This window comes from Athene noctua, chromosome 3, assembly GCF_965140245.1.
Source record: "Athene noctua chromosome 3, bAthNoc1.hap1.1, whole genome shotgun sequence".
NCBI classification, from domain to species: domain Eukaryota; kingdom Metazoa; phylum Chordata; class Aves; order Strigiformes; family Strigidae; genus Athene; species Athene noctua.
In genome coordinates, this window is record NC_134039.1 from 27,554,642 (window position 1) to 27,571,610 (window position 16,969).

Here is a 16,969-nt window from a genome sequence, read left to right on the forward strand (position 1 = left end):
CCAGAGAGTTGTGGTAAATGAAGTTAAATCCAGTTGGCGGCCGGTCACGAGTGGTGTCACCCAGGGCTTGGTTTTGGGGCCACTCCTGTTTAACATCTTTATTGATGATCTGGACAAGGGGATCAAGTGCACCCTCAGTCAGTTTGCAGATGACAACCAGTTGGGTGGGAGTGTTGATGTGCTCGAGGGTAGGGAGGCTCTGCAGAGAGACCTGCACAGGCTGGAGCCATGGGCTGAGGCCAACTGCAGGAGTTTCAATAAGGCCAAATGCTGGTGGCTGCCCTTGGGCCACAACAACCCCCAGCAGCGCTACAGGCTTGCGGAGGAGTGGCTGGAGAGGTGCCAGTCAGAGAGGGACCTGGGGGTGCTGATTGACAGCCGGCTGAATATGAGCCAGCAGTGTGCCCAGGTGGCCAAGAAGGCCAATGGCATTTTGGCTTGTATCAGGATTAGTGTGGCCAGCAGGGACAGGGAAGGGATCTTGCCCCTGTACTTGGCGCTGGTGAGGCCGCACCTTGATTCCTGTGTTCAGGTTTGGGCCCCTCACTACAAAAAGGACATAGAGTTACTCGAACATGTCCAGAGAAGGGCTACAAAGCTGGCCAAGAGTCTGGAACACATGTCCTCAGCAGCTGATGGAACTGGGATTGTTTAGTCTGGAGAAGAGGAGGCTGAGGGGAGACCTCATCGCCCTCTACAACTACCTGAAAGGAAGCTGCAGAGAGCTGGGTTTGAGCCTCTTTAGCCTAGTAGTAAGTGACAGGACAAGAGGGAATGGCCTCAAGTTGCGCCAGGGAAAGTTCAGACTAGATATTAGGAAGCATTTCTTTACAGAACGGGTTGTTAGGTGTTGGAATGGGCTGCCCAGGGAGGTGGTGGAGTCCCCATCCCTGGAGGTGTTCAAGAGTAGGGTCGATTTAGAGTTTAAGGATATGCTGTAGGTGGGAACTGTGCTAGGCGAACAGTTGGACTAGAAGATCTCCAGGGTCCTTTCCAACCTGGATGATTCTGTGATTCTGTATGTACCTCAAACAAAGATAAGACTTCTCCCTGACCATCCTTTCCTTTGCTCCGCCCCTCTTCACAGCAGGCTGGTGTTAGTTTGGCAGCACCTGCCTTTGGGGAGAGAACAATCGTAGGCTCTTTGGGGTGCAGGATTAACAGAAACAGCTGTGTCACCTTGCTTGATAAGTCTTCTCTAAATTTTAAAAGGGACATTTGACATGCTTAATTCACAGCAGCAGATAAAGTAGATGTGTTGGTTTGCTGGCACCAGAAATTCTGGAATAATCAGCGCTACACTGTCTTCCCTTTCTTTCAACGAAATGTCCAGTTCTCCACTAAAATCTGAGAGAAAACACCACCTACTGCAGAGCCTTATTTTCTACATCTTATTTCAGGACACTGGTTGCTCTAAGCTAAACAGCAAATATTTTAAGAACAGCAGGATGTGTTAAGAAACATTGTCAAATATTTTAGCCTCCAAATTCTGTGTTTTAAAACATTAATACTCCAGTGGAAACTGTTGCCTGAATTCTAAATAGCTACTTGAAAACCAAAAAGCATCCATACTTTTTACAGAGGATCTAACATTATGTGGTCCCTTCCACTCCTGGAGCAGGAACAGGAGCAGGACTTTTCCAAGGACTTAGGGCTTAAGCTAACATGCCAGCCTCTTACATTAGAAGTAAGAGGCTGGAAGCTCACACATATCCAAAGGGGAAAAAAAAAAAACAAAACAAAAAAAAAACCCAAAACACCCAGAAAACAAACATGAAATGAAATGTTTTCTGTAGCAGTATAAATGTGTCCCAAAACAATGAAACATTGGTGAATGAAAGCGGAGCAGAAAATTCTCAAGTTATTGTTCAATCTAAACCCTTTTAAATGTCAGCAATTGGTATTGATTACAGGTTTAAAAAAAGAACTACGGAAGGTCATTAAAACTGAAATGTAGTATATAGTGGAACACTGGATTCATAGATCACTACAGAGAAAGGTAGACTTTCTAGTAAACATTCCATCATCAGCTCTGTATTTTCCTACCACTGGACAGCATAAAATAGCTCCCAAGAATATAGGTGAGATACATGAACTTAAAACAATCATTAAATCTCCTCTAGAGGCTATGTAGGAAACAAACGAGATGAGCTCCTACAGCTGTCTGTAAACAGCTCCTGTGTCTTCTAAAACTTGCAGAATGATCTGGATATGAGTCAGCATCATACCTAGCTTTTTAAACCTCCATTTACAACTTTTTGCTGTCCTTTGGCATTGTCCATCACATTCATCTATGCTAAGTACTACTTTATACTGTGATTTTTGGCTACTGAAGTAAGGGAAATTGTTTGGTATGCAGTATGATGAGCTCTGATCAAGAGTAGCAGACCTGGAAAGATATATTTATGTATCAATACCTGCATCCAGTAAGAAAGTGGTCCCCAACCTAACGCCTATAGGTTACATGCAAGACCAGTACTGCTTTAGGTCACCAGCCATATAAAAATCAAAGCTGAATGAAGAGGGAGGGACAAAACAAGACTTTGCTCTGTAGCCTCCTATCTGCACAGTGTTTTGCCTATAAATCAGCAAGCTGGGGATCACTGAAGTAAGCTCTCTTGGTTATTATTTATTTAACTAGATTGGACCATACCCAAATGACCAGAAGGAAAACACTAAGAGATCTGTCTTCCCCAGTGGAGAGGCTAATTAAGCACTGTAAAACCCTACAATTTGCAGGAAAGCACGTGCAATACAGACACGCACCAGATTTACAAGAACAAACCTCCTCCTTGCTATGAAGCTATAAAGAACAGAAGGGAAATCTCTAGCTAATTAGGTTAATATCAGCTTATGGCTTCATGTAGCAAGACCAAAAATCCAATAAAACCAGCTAGAAACAAAGTATTTTTCTCAGGGATCATTTTTTCCCCTCTCCATCTCTTTCTACAACTTTTTGTACTCATATTTCTACAACTTGGTGTGCTTTGAATTTACGCCTTAATTAGCACACCGATTTGCTAAATTTTGTTTTTTACTTGTTTCAGGGTGGTGTTCAGAACAGTCTGATAAGTCATACAAATTATTGCCACCAACTCCAAATGCTAAAATCTGAATACTTCATTCTACCCCCACAGCTAAAAATTGTGCAGCTCAAACTCAATGATGTGCCTCCATGATCTAATTTAAACTTTGTAACTATGAAATGATAATTACTTTAAGCTTTCAGTAAGTGATTTTTTTCCCCTTGGAACTCTCCTTTCTTCATATTCATTCCTTTTGAAAGGGCATCCAGATAAAAAGGTAGCCATTTCAAAATGTAATATTGATACCTCACCAGACTGTATGTACTTACAGTGTTACACACCCATGCTTAGGGAATGAAGGGAAGTTCAGTGTATCCAGTAACAGACTTGGGCTTATTGAACAAGATACTTAAGTGTGGGAGAGCTGAGCACGCACACGACCAATGTAATCAAGCAATGCCCGTTTATTACAACTAAGAAAGCCCTTTTATAATGTTCTCCCGCACACGTGAGTAACATGCAGTACAAGTCCTCAAGATTGGACAGTTAACTTAGCCCATGCTTTAAACCTTCTTATGATTGGATAAAAAGTGCCACATCCGCCTCGCCAGGCTTCCTGCCTTGTGTAACTTCCTCTTCTGTCCCAACCCCTTCCGGGGGTTGTTTGTCTCGTCGAGTTTCTCTCCCCTCATTCAGGGTCACATCCTTATTGCATTCTTGCTCAGGCTGAGGCTCTTATCAGTCTTGCTCTCACGCAGGATTGCTCACATGTCCATTCTCTCGCAGAAAGTACTCTTGAATCCCAACACTTAAGATTCCACCATTGCTACTAGAAAGCAGTATCCTTAGCAAAATATAATGTGACCAGGTGCAATTCAACCCAGGCAGCCAGAATCCTCTTGATAGCAGGTAAAATTCTAAGCTACTAAACAACATATTCCATTAGCAGAGAAACTGCACTGATTTTAGCCATTTAGTATCTTCTAGCTAAGTGTAACCGGGGCTATAATCATGTAGATTAGCATTAGTTTTAGCTTAATATTTTAGCCAGCAAGTCACCAATCCAGACAGATAAATATAAAAGGGATGACATGAAACCAGAATTGTATGAGTAACATTTGTATTTGTCTTTCTTTACCTTGAGCTCATCTGCATCATAGAAGTCTATGCGCACAGCAGGGACCATCCATGTCTGGAACAGAGTTTCCAGGATCTGTTTGGCAATTGCATCTGCGATGAGGTGGAAGTGGAGTGGGTTTCGCCTGATATGAGAATGGAGAGAAATGCATTAGTTCAAAGGTTTCTAATTCCTATTGTAAAAGGACAACATCAGAACTTGCAAAGCTTTATCTAAGACTAAGGTCTCTAGGTAAAGCATACAGCATGTTTGGTGGAGTCCTGCTCTGTATCCTGCTGATACACTCACAATTTGAATAAATGTGACAGTAGAGAAATACTGGATCAGGTTTTGGGTGGTTGTAAATAGTTCCTTTCTTTTCAATGGAACGTGATGATTTACAACAGCAAAGAATGTGGTTCCTTCTACCATCTCCTTAAAAGAAGGCTGAATTAATCCCCCTTTGGGGACTTGAGCTGTGCAAGTGACTGCTTTCAGTTTCTAGGTCTGTCTGGTAATTTATCTTTGTGGTAAGTGGGGGTGGAAGGGAAGGTTGAAAAATAATCACCTGAATGAGGTCAAATTCTAGGACCACTGAGTTTACACACATCTTTTCTATAAATCAAACTTGAGGTATCAACAGCTGTCCTATGGGAACCCAAAATTAGATGTTTCAGGTGAGTGCTTTCTAGCTACTGGCATAGTGAATAGGATTGAGATTGTAAATCTCTCCACATCCTTGTTCCTAGAAGGGAGGAAGGGTTGAAGAAAAGCAGGAAGAAAGAAAGTATCTTACTTCAAAACACCAGACTTGGGTTCACCTGTGTAGTTATAGAACTTGGCCTAAGTGAAAAGCTTTACAAAATTACGAAATTATTTAGGTTGGAAAAGACCTTGAAGATCACCTAGTCCAACCATTAACCTAACATTGACCATTAAAACAAGATGAGAGGAGCCAGTATCAGCAAGAGTGGCAAGGTTTGACAAAGAACATGGATTTTTCTACAGTAATGTGAACTTGGACATCACAAATACCATGTTTAAATCCCTTAACCTTGACTCTGTCTTTGAGGGACAGCAAGCCACAAAGTCTGATCTTTACTCAGCTTCTGTGGTAGAAGTATGAAAACCTGCCAGAGGAAGTTAGTCATGATTTGTAGTCTTCCATGTTTATCCCTAGCTTAGCAACTTTCCCCATCAGCAAAGAAGGACAGAGTTTGAAGAATCCACTAAGAATACAAATGGTTCATTTAGATTTCAGCATTGGCTCACACTTTCTTCAATCCCTGAAGTGGAATAGTGGAGTCTCATTTCTGTGAAATTTATAAAGGTAAATGGATGTACCTGTTAACTGATACTTTTAATCTAAAAAGAGGAACATTTAGTTTCAGATGGTTAAAGTGGAAGATGACTGGTGCTACTATATTCTATTGTGTGAACAAGAAGTGAGGAAGTCTATGCTAGTTCAGGCCAATGTACTTCCATCACACTTTTGGGCTTAACCCAAAAGATGAAGATTATTTCTTTCTCCATTTTCGGTATTATTAAAAAATATGTGCCTTTTTCTTTAATGCTACTCTTCTTGCTTTGATGAATAATATTCTTTCTCACTGAATAAAGTCTACAAGAAAGCATAACAAAACATATAATGGTTCACAGTATCTCTGCTGGCTTTAGCTGAGAGTTAATTTTCTTCATGGTAGCTATTATGGGGCTGTGTTTTGGATTTGTGCTGTAAACCATGTTGATAACATAGGGATGTTTTAGTTACTGCTGAGTAGTGCTTAGGCAGAGTCAAGGCCTTTTCCGTCTCTCCCAACACCCCACCAGTGAGGGCTGGGAGGAGACTTGGGAGGGGACACAGTCAGGACAGCTGATGCCAACTGAACAGAGGGCTATTCCATACCATATGACATCATGGTCAGCATATAAAGCTGGGGGGAAGAAGAAGGAAGGGGGGGACATTCAGAGTTAAGTTACAGTGGTTTGCCTTTCCAAGTATCCGTTACACGTGATGGAGCTCTGCTTTCCTGGAGATGGCTGAACAGCTGCCTGCCGATGGGAAGTGGTGAATGCATTCCTTGTTTTGCTTTGCTTGAGTGCATGGCTTTTGCTTTACCTACTAAACTGTCTTTATCTCAACCCATGAGTCTTCTCACTTTTATTCTCTTCCCAACACCACTGGGGGGGCAGTGAGTGAGCGGCTGTGTGGAGCTTAGTTGCTGAGTGGGGTTAAACTATGACAGTATCGTAACACATCTCTCAGCAAGAACAGGAGATTGTTGTGAGAAGCAATGTATGGCTGGATTTTGTGTGTTAGAAATAATGCACCTAAGATCCAAACCAATACCCAAGGATGCCAGTGAAGCTGTTGTATTGGCTTCAAAGGCACTGTGGATCAAACAATGTGCTTACAGGAAAAGCAGAAAAGGGCTGGTTAGAAGCCTTATATATGAGATAATCATAATGGTGGAATAAACCCACAGCTGATCTGCATTTAACAATATCCAAAACACTAAGTCACAACATGCTTTCCAAAAAGACAAAGGTCTTTCAATCTCCAGCTTGCCCTGGAGTGAGGAGGGGAGAGGGAAAGGCATAGGCTGCCAGCTGCTGATGTTCCATTACCAAGCTATAGAGATTACAGCAATTATATCTGCTTCACCAGCCCAGCAGGATAGAAGAAGAGGATCCTGGCTCATGCAGATTCTGCAGTTACAAAACACCTTGCCAAGAAAAATTGGGAAATAGCAGTGATCAGGAAATACATTTTATTAACAGAAAAAAGGCCAAGAGAAACAGAGTACACCACCAGTGGCTTTGGGTGCAGGCAATGCAGTATCTCAAGGCACACAGATGTTGAATGTCAACATACACATTCCATATAGGTCCCTCTGATTAGCAGGGTCTGAGTCTGGTATCTGGTAGGACTCTTTCCCAGCTGGTGTTCTTTAGTAATTTCTTTTCATTTTTTTCAGGGTCATTTTTCTACATATTGCAAAGTAAAATAAGAAGAGTAAAAAATCAGTTAAAAAGAAGAAAGCTACATCTTTCAAACCATCATTTAGTTAAATGGAATTGATATAAAATATTTCGAGATGAAAAACACTAGTTGAAAAGAAAAAATCTGGTACAAAGACACTCAGATGTTCAGTAGCAGTTTACACTTATCTGAATGACCCAGAGTGTATGAAACTTAGATGGGAACAAGTGGGTGACATTTTCTTTAGTTCAGCTCCTGCTGGGAAAAAAGAAAAAAGAAGTAGTTGTACTCCTACACAGAAATCTCTTTCAAGTTGTTAGCCTCATGGTAAAGATTCAGATGGAAGGAAAGTACGTGTCAGAGGCAAAGCAGAAGATTACGACTTTAAAAAATATATCCCCTAAACAGAATAGTGACCCGCTGACATCTACAACTAAATGTGCATCACCCAGAGAAAATTTTACTCCAGACAAGATTTTAGTTATGTGAAAAGTGAGGTTTCGCATGGTGCTAGAAGCCAGCAGAGCACAGACTCAAGCCTGGAAGACCTTCTGAAGGTAAATACTATCATACAAATAGATGACATCTTTTACCTCTTCTGGTGTCTGCAATATGCAAAGCCTAAAAGATATGGATTGCTTCTACAGTAAGTGTTCATGAAAGAATTTCAGAAACTTAATGATCAAACAACATCCATTGTAAAAGATACAGAAGAGACTCTTCAAGATGAGAAATCTTTCTCGAGAAATATGAGAAAGGGATGTCATCATTATTTACCTACATGATTGAATCACTGGCTGTAAGACTTAGGGGTGACAATCAGAATATTGTGAAGGATTCCACTGAAAGTTACATTTCATTAGACTCAGATGTTTTGCTGTACCATCTGGTGTCAGTGAAAGCTACTCCACTCTTCAGACTGATCTTCTTTCAGGACAGAGACATTTTGGGATATGAGGTTTATAAAACTGAAATAAAACTGTATTGTTCCTATGATAATTTAAGGGATGGCCATGTGGCGAGCTACCCTTCACAGGCATTTAGCAGTTACAGCTTATGAAGTCTGGGAAAGGCAGGGTGAGATACCAGTCTTCCAGAGGGAGGTTTGACAGCCCCTCACTTGGGTAACAAGGAAGGGTGGCATGGCATTTGAAGAAATGTAATGAGCAGCTGAAGACACTGAAGTTTGCTAGTGGAAGTTGAGTGGCATGGAACTGGAAAAAAATGATGCTCTGGTTAAAGAAAAGCCACACTTCTTTCTGTTGTGAAGGCAGGCCAAGTTATGAAAAGGATTTCAATGCTGTGGTTTTCTGCAATAGCAGGGGAGTTAATGAGAACCCAACAGGTTCTTTCCAATTCCCTGAGCCTCAGGGACTTCAGTGCAAGACATCTTTCTTGGGTTGAAGGGAACCTGTAATCAAGTCTCAGAGAAAGTGATGAACAACACAAACCTCCTCTTCTGTCACTCCAAATGTGACGTGGACTTCCTTCAACTTCAACTTTTCTAACCAACTCAAAGCACAGTTGCGTGTTCTGTTTATTTTTAATACATATAACTCATTTTCCACTGGGCATGTCAAGAGAGCAAAAAAACCTACACGTGGTAGAAGTTGGTTGTATCCTGTACTGCTGGAAAGCACTGTAGTGTAAATGCTGACAGTATATGCAACTATGGAATAATATAGGACAATATATGACAGTTTTGATAAGCTTCTCTTACAAAATCAATAGGTTTTGGAAAATTCTCAGTATTCATGTGAATTCATATGTTTGGAAGTCAAGGTTTCTAGTGTCCTGGTTTTCAGAACAGACAGCCCTTGAACTCTGAGCCCCAGGTCTGCCAGATTTCTCACTATAGAAGCAGGTGTTGAAACAGCCAGAGAATTTCTCCCAAGGTCCAGAAATATTTAATCTCATTTACCTCAAAGATTTTGAACATCTGAATTTTTACCAACTACAACTTTTCACAGCTTCTGCTACACAGAAAATGCTGACTCTTTTATGTCTTAATGTGGAAGAATGCCATTTCAAAATACAGGTATTTCCCATCAAGTGGAAACTCAAGCTTTTAACTACTGTATTTAGAAATCTGCAAATCTTCATATATTATTTCCACTTATTTTAAGATCAGACACTATCTGACAAAGTAAATCATACGTAAAGAACACACATTTATTTTCCTAAATTGCTTTCCTCAAAAGTGAATGAAAGATTTTGGCCAAGATTTTCAAGCACAGATGCTTAAATATAGGCTCTTAGGCCTAAATATAGGAGTTTAAATGAACGCTCTCATTTTCAGAATTGCTGAGTTCCTAATAATGTTAGTAAAACTAAGCCAGTAATTTTAAAAGTCAGGCTATGAATTTAGGAGCCTATTCTGAGGTACCCATTTCTATATTTTTTTTTTATCATGATGTGTTATTTTTACATTTCAAAACTCCTTACTCTTCATCAGAGTTCTGATCTGCTTGCTCAAGCATTTGTGGCCCATTCTTTTTTGAATAGCCAAAGCCACAAAGTTAAATACAAAAATCTACAATTGAAAAAGGGAGTAGTGAACCAAGACACAAGCTTTTGTGGTAGCAATTCAAAATACAGCTGCTTGGTTGCAGAGTTCTCTCTCTGCAACAGAGGAATTTTTTTTCCGAGAATATTAAAAAGGTCAGTAGCTCAGGGGGTTTATTTCCAAAACCTATACTTTATTAAGGGAAGAACAACGAGGTAATACCTTTTATACCTGTAACAAATGGTTACAAGAATTACAAACAGAAATTATAAAAGGCAGCTTGGGAATTATTTCTTTTTTCCAATATGCCCATATGACAATCCCTCTCTCATATGGGGAGAATTTTAATGTGAAAATCATTACAGATTTTTCATACCCCTTTACATTGAGTATTGATTAAAATGCTCCCCAAACTCTTGGAGAGATCTTGCACTAGCTGTCTCGTTCATGGATCTTCTTTTTTGTGCTAAACAGAAGGAACTTTAGGAAATAGTAAGAGATTTCATGGGTAGATTTTTATTTTTTTTTAAAACATTGCTTTCTTCATTATGCCTCCATTGTTTGGACAGCCAGAAAATACAAAAAGAAGTATGCATTACTGATGCATCTCTACAGATCAGAGAAACCCATTCATGCTTTATTGTTTTTGCCAAAAGAATCTCCCACAAAACTGACATGTTAGAAAAGTTGAAAACAATGACAGAGGTTTTAAATTCTCAGATTAACTCCATTAAGGCAAAGTGGTCTCCATGGAATACAGCCATTAGATTACATCAGCTTTAATTACCAGCCACTGCTGACTTATGAGTCTTACTTGGAAATTACATGTCATCCTTTTTATTTAATTTAGATTTTCATTTGGTTTGTCTTATTCTACTTGTTCCAAGAAGAGAAAAGTTTATTATTCATACAGCAATCTGTAACACTGTTTCATATCCTAATCTTAAAAATGCTTAGTCATATGCTTAACTTTATAAATAGTCTTCTTAAAGCAAAGAGGCTACTTCATATTAGAAAACATTTATCAAGTTGACTGGTTTTGTTTACACTACAAAAGCTCACCACTGTTATATGTCACTATTGCTGTAGTATAGATGGGAGCACAGAACTAAAGTAAACACGACTTCTCCAGAGAAGAGGAACTAACATAGGGAGAAAAAAACCCAACAAACCGGTATTAACTGGCACAAGAGAGAAGTTAATTTTTCACAGATTCTCAGGTTGACCTAACTGCCAGCAACATAATTGTGTAATTTTGGCTTTTCTTTGTTCCCAAATGAAACATGGTGTATAGCATGTCTTTGGAGAAGATACAGTACATTTAAAATCATTTTAGCTGTTACTCCAGTTCAGACTTACCTAAGTAGAAACAGAAATTATCTTTGCAATATGAAACTATAACTTGGGGGCTGTTTCTGTGGCACTCTAAGCTTTACAATTTTCATAAACAGAGTAAAACATTGAAAGTGACCAATGTAACTTGGACCAGCAGTTGTAAAAGTTTCAAGCAGAGTTATTAGCCAAAGGACACTGCTTCAGTTTTGAAAAAGAAATGCAGATATATTTTGCATACTACTATATGCACTGTTTTGAGAAGCACTTATATTTTATATTGACCGTTTGACCCAATATCTTTAATTTTTAGTGTTTAGTCTTTTGCTTTGGAAAAACTAAAGTTAAGTTGCACTTAGGACACGATATCAGTTTGGCTGTGTTAAACTGGCTCAGAGAGACTTTTTTTTAATCCCTGCAACAGCTTTATAAAGTCTTTCATAACTAGCAACTAGATGCCCAAGAGAGGAAAGCAGACAAGTTGCAGACTAGGACCAAGTACTCACTCCACAAGCCTCCCTCTGTGCAGCACTGCCAATGCATATTTATCAGACTCTGCAAACACTGCACTATCCCAGCTCTGCTGAGTTTCCTCCGGAGAACAGACTGTAAGTTGTCAAATTGGGTGGTAAAAGCTGCTGGGATTTTGTGGCTTGACCATACATTTTCTAAAGACAAAACTGGAAGCAAGTTCCTTTTCCACTGGGAATGAAACGCATTTCTGAAGTACAATGTTCTTACAAGGAATCAACCACAACACCCTTTTCCCACTCTCTGGTACATTAAGACAGATACAGTTTTTCAAATGGTTTAAACAAGTAGCTTGCCTAAGTCTCACAATATATATGGTATGAGTAGAATAAGAAACTTGCTTTTTTAGACATAGGGAGAGCTGAAATGTTCAATATGTGGGATTTGCTGTTGAGTGATGAAAAAGAGAAGAGACACCACAATCCATCTACGGATACTCCTGTAGTTTTTATTGTTAATGACCCAGCACCTCTGCTGTTTTGTGTCTGTCTATCTAACACTCTAGTACAAAGCTGGGGGGTGTTACAAATATGTTAATGCATGGAAGGAAAATCATTAGACTTACATGGCCTCTTTTTCTCACCATTTTTCTATTAGACGAGTAGGGATTTCCTACACAAGTATGGAATTTAGGTACCTCATTCTGTATCAAAATGCACAGCGTTAATTACTAAACTAGATGGAAATGCTAATAAAAGCACATGACAGCTCCATAAATTCCAGACATATCCACTGAAATCACGGCTGTTACAACAAACACCAAGTGAAGTGCAGCAGGAACAGGTGAGGATATTAAGTGTGGTTGCTTTGAGGGGCCAGTTGTTTACCAGTAGATTGCATTCAGGGTGTTACAGGACAGGACTGAGGTGTAATGCTCAGCTGCCCAAGAAGAACCCACACTGCGTCTAGTTGCATAATAACAGCTGTGATTTCTACACAAGCGTCTTTCAATACACTCTCCTACACTCTTGTGACAGGCAAATTCTGTACCTGCTATATCAGGTTTGGTTGAACACTGATGATCAGAAACTTCAAAAAAGAAAAAAAAATCTATTTGACAATATATTTGGATGTGTATTTGTTCTGTTCTTGCAAAACTATATTTGAGATTGAATGTGGTGATCCTACAAATGAAGGATCAGTAGCTTAACCTTTCAGATTAAGACAGAATAAGCAAACTTCTTCACTGGAAACATACAGTGCTTTCAATCGTCTATTCTGCTTGGCTTATTGGACAATGCCAGCTAGGATGCATTCCCTGGTGCACATTTAGGGATTAGCAGAAGAGACATCTCCATGGATATTTTCACCCTAAACTCAGATGGTGAACTTGCTACCGATGTCATGAAGCATCCAATATCTGAACCAAGCACCTAGAACTCTCCTAACTCATTCCTCCTGATGCAGTATCATCACCTGTCTCACCCTTCATTCCTACATTTAAATAGATCCTATCATCTAAAAGAAGTCCTCTTTCCAGTCATCATAATTTTTGAAGTCCCTACTAGTCTCCAAAATTAATATTGTTTGCGCATGGCAACCAGTGCAAGGAATCTTGGTTCCAAATCAATTTTCAGCTGAGTTTGTTGTTTGTTTTTTGTTTATTCTCCAGCCTTCTTCACCACTACCACTCCAAAGGCAAAGATCCAAGTGAGAGTTTCTAAGGCATGACCCTCTGCACATGTAACCATAGCATAAACAGGTGCTTAAGAATCCTGTGTTTTCTAGAAGATAGGGAAGAAAAGTCCATAAAAAGCTCTGTCTCTTCTTTGAGGATATCACAGAATCAAAGAATCGTCTAGGTTGGAAAAGACCTTGAAGACCATCCAGTCCAACCCTTAACCTAACACTGACAGTTCCCAACTACACCAGATCCCTCAGTGCTAAGTCGACCTGACTCTTAAACACCTCCAGGGATGGTGTGCAGGTTTAAGCCCTGCCGGGACCGGAGAGCACGTTGCCATTGCCCCTCCCCCACCCGCGGCCGGTCGGGCTGGAAGTTAGGCACAGACCCGGGCTAAAATAACAAGAAATTTAATACAACAGAGTGATAGAACAATCTGAACAACAACAGTAGCAATGATAACAACAATAAACAGCAATAACAGTGAACAAGACAAAAGATATACAGAGAAATACCACTAGCTGGTTTATGGAAAAAAGGTTCCCACCACCGAGCCCGCCAAAGAGCCCCGTAAAAAGGCTCCGCCCCTGGACCTGACGCCAGCATGGTATGAATAACCCGGCTGGAGATCCCTTCCCCCTCTCTCTCTGCTGGGGAAACCTAACCCTATCCTAGCTGAACCAGGACAGATGGGGACTCCACCACCTCCCTGGGCAGCCCATTCCAATGCTCAACAACCCGTTCTGTAAAGAAATGCTTCCTAATATCCAGTCTAAACCTTCCCTGGCACAACTTGAGGCCATTATCTCTTGTCATATCGCTTGATACTTGTTTAAAGAGACTCATCCCCAGCTCTCTGAAACCTCCTTTCAGGTAGTTGTAGAGGGCGATGAGGTCTCCCCTCAGCCTCCTCTTCTCCAGACTAAACACCCCCAGTTCCCTCAGCCGCTCCTCGTATGACATGTGTTCCAGACCCTGCACCAGCTTCGTAGCCCTTCTCTGGACATGTTCGAGTAACTCTATGTCCTTTTTGTAGTGAGGGGCCCAAACCTGAACACAGGAATCGAGGTGCAGCCTCACCAGTGCCGAGGACAGGGGTCAGATCCCTTCCCTGTCCCTGCTGGCCACGCTATTGCTGACACAAGCCAGGATGCCATTGGCCTTCTTGGCCACCTGGGCACACTGCTGGCTCCTGTTCAGCCGGCTGTCAATCAGCACCCCCAGGTCCTTCTCTGACTGGCAGCTCTCCAGCCACTCCTCCCCAAGCCTGTAGCGCTGCTGGGGGTTGTTGTGGCCCAAGGGCAGCCACCAGCATTTGGCCTTATTGAAACTCCTGCAGTTGGCCTCAGCCCATGGCTCCAGCCTGTGCAGGTCTCTCTGCAGAGCCTCCCTACCCTCGAGCACATCAACACTCCCACCCAACTGGGTGTCATCTGCAAACTGGCTGAGGGTGCACTTGATCCCCTCGTCCAGATCATCAATAAAGATGTTAAACAGGAGTGGCCCCAAAACTGAGCCCTGGGGGACACCACTCGTGACCAGCCACCAACTGGATTTAACTCCGTTCACCACAACTCTTTGGGCCCGGCCATCCAGACAGTTTTTTACCCAGCAAAGTGTGTGCCCATCCAAGGTACAAGCAGCCAGTTTCACCAGGAGAATGCTGTGGGAAACGGTGTCAAAAGCCTTACTAAAGTCAAGGTAGACAACATCCACAGCCTTTCCATCACCAAATAAGCAGGTCGCCCTGTCGTAGAAGGAGATCAGGTTTGTCAGGTAGAACCTGTCTTTCATAAACCCATGCTGACTGGGCCTGATCCCCTGGTTGTCCACTATATGACTTGTAATGGCACCCAAGATGACCTGCTTCATGACCTTCCCTGGCACCAAGGTCAGACTGACAGGTCTATAGTTTCCTGGATCCTCCTTTCTGCCTCTCTTGTAGATGGATGTCACATTTGCCACCCTCCAAGTCCAGTGGGACCTCCCCAGTTAGCCATGACTTCAGGTAAATCATAGAAAGTGGCTTGGCAAGCACATCTGCCAACACCCTCAGCACCCTTGGGTGTAACTCATCTGGTCCCACAGACTTGTGTGCCTCCAAGTGGTGTAGCAGGTCTCTGACCACCTCCTCTTCAACTGTGCTGACCTCAATCTGCTTCCCCTCCCCATCTCCCAGATCATGGGGCTGGGTGTCCAGGGAACAGCCAGTTCCACTGCTCAAGACTGAGGCAAAGTAGGCACTGAGCACCTCAACCTTTTCCTCATCCTTTGTTACCATGTTTCCTTCTGTATCCAATAAAGGAGGGAGATTTTCCCTAACCCTCCTTTTATTGTTCATGAATTTATAGAAACATTTTTTATTATCCTCAACAGCTGTGGCCAGGTTGAGCTCTAGCTGTGCTTTGGCTCTCCTAATGTTCTCCCTGCATAACTTCACTACATCTTTATAGTCTTCATGAGAGACCTGGCCCTTCTTCCAAAGGCAATAGATTGCCCTTTTGTTCTTGAGATCCAGCCCAAGGTCCCTATTTAGCCAGGCCGGTCTCCTTCCCCACCTGCTTGTTTACAGCACATGGGAATAGCCTGCTCCTGTGCCTTTAATACTTCACTCTTGAAGTATGTCCAACCTTCCTGGACTCCCATTTCCTTCAGGGCAGCCTCCCAAGGGATTTTGTTAATCAGTCTTTTGAACAGGTCAAAGTTAGCCCTGCGGAAGTCTAAGGTGTCAGTTTTACTAACCTTTGTTTCTCAAAGGATCGAAAACTCAATCATCTCATGATCACTGCACCCTAGATGGCCTCCAACCTTTACCTCACCCACAAGCTCTTCCCTGTTCACAAGCAGCAGGTCCAGGAGGGCACCTTCCCTGGTCAGCTCACTCACCAGCTGTGTGAGGAAGTTATCCTCCACACATTCCAGGAACCTCCTGGATTGTTCCCTCTCTGCTGTGTTGTGTTCCCAGTAGATACCCACAAGAACAACAGCAAGTGACTGTGAGATTTCTCCCAACTGAAGAAAGCTTCATCCACCTCACTGCTTTGGTTGGGGGGTCTATAGCAGACTCCCACAGCAAGATCTGCTTTATTGGTCCTTAACCTAATCCACACACTCCCAACCTTGTTATCACTATACTTGATTTCTGAGCTGTCATAACATTCTCTTACATACAGGGCCACTCCACCGCCTCTCCTTCCCTGTCTATCCCTCCTGAAGAGCTTGTAGCCATCAACTGCAGAACTCCAGTGGTGTGAGGCATCCCACCATGTTTCTGTTATAGCTACTATGTCATAGTTCTCGTTATGCATCATGGCCTCAAGCTCCCCCTGTTTGTTGCTCATACTGTGTGCAGTGGTATAGATGCACCTGACATGAGCTAATGAATCCAACACCCTTTTGTGAGTGTGGGTCCTGTTCCCTACCAGACCCTTCTCAGGTGCTTCCACAGTTCCTAAACATCTTTCCTTTCTCTCAATGAAATGGCAGAGGGAAAACCTTCATGAATCCCTCACGAAGCCTTGGCATGCTTCCCTTAAGCTTGTTCCTAACATGCCCAGTTATCTCCCTGTCCCACCTCATATCTAGTTTAAAGCCCTGTCAATAACCCCTGCTAACTCCTGCCCCACAATCCTTTTCCCCCTCTGGGACAGCTGCATCTCACCTGTCTCGTTTGCTGCCAGGAGACCAGGTGCCTTATAAACCTCGCCATGATCAAAGAACCCAAAATTCCGATGGTGGCACCAGTCTCTGAGCCACGTGTTAATCAGATATGTTTTCCATCCTCTATCAGTGGTTTTCCCTTCCACTTGAGGGATTGATGAAGACACCACCTGAGCTCCCAAGCCTTCAA

The 16,969-nt window shown here is 42.1% G+C and overlaps 1 protein-coding gene across 4 annotated transcripts in view; it reads right to left on the reverse strand.

Annotated features, from left to right (window-relative positions):
• Nucleotides 1-16,969, reverse strand: part of LARGE1 (LARGE xylosyl- and glucuronyltransferase 1) — a 326,896-nt gene that overhangs the window by 150,375 nt on the left and 159,552 nt on the right. For all 4 annotated transcript variants that reach the window (XM_074902384.1, XM_074902383.1, XM_074902385.1 and 1 more), the window contains one exon: nucleotides 4,165-4,288. In XM_074902384.1, coding sequence (XP_074758485.1) covers nucleotides 4,165-4,288 — 124 coding nt within the window. The remainder of the gene's footprint in view (nucleotides 1-4,164; nucleotides 4,289-16,969) is intronic.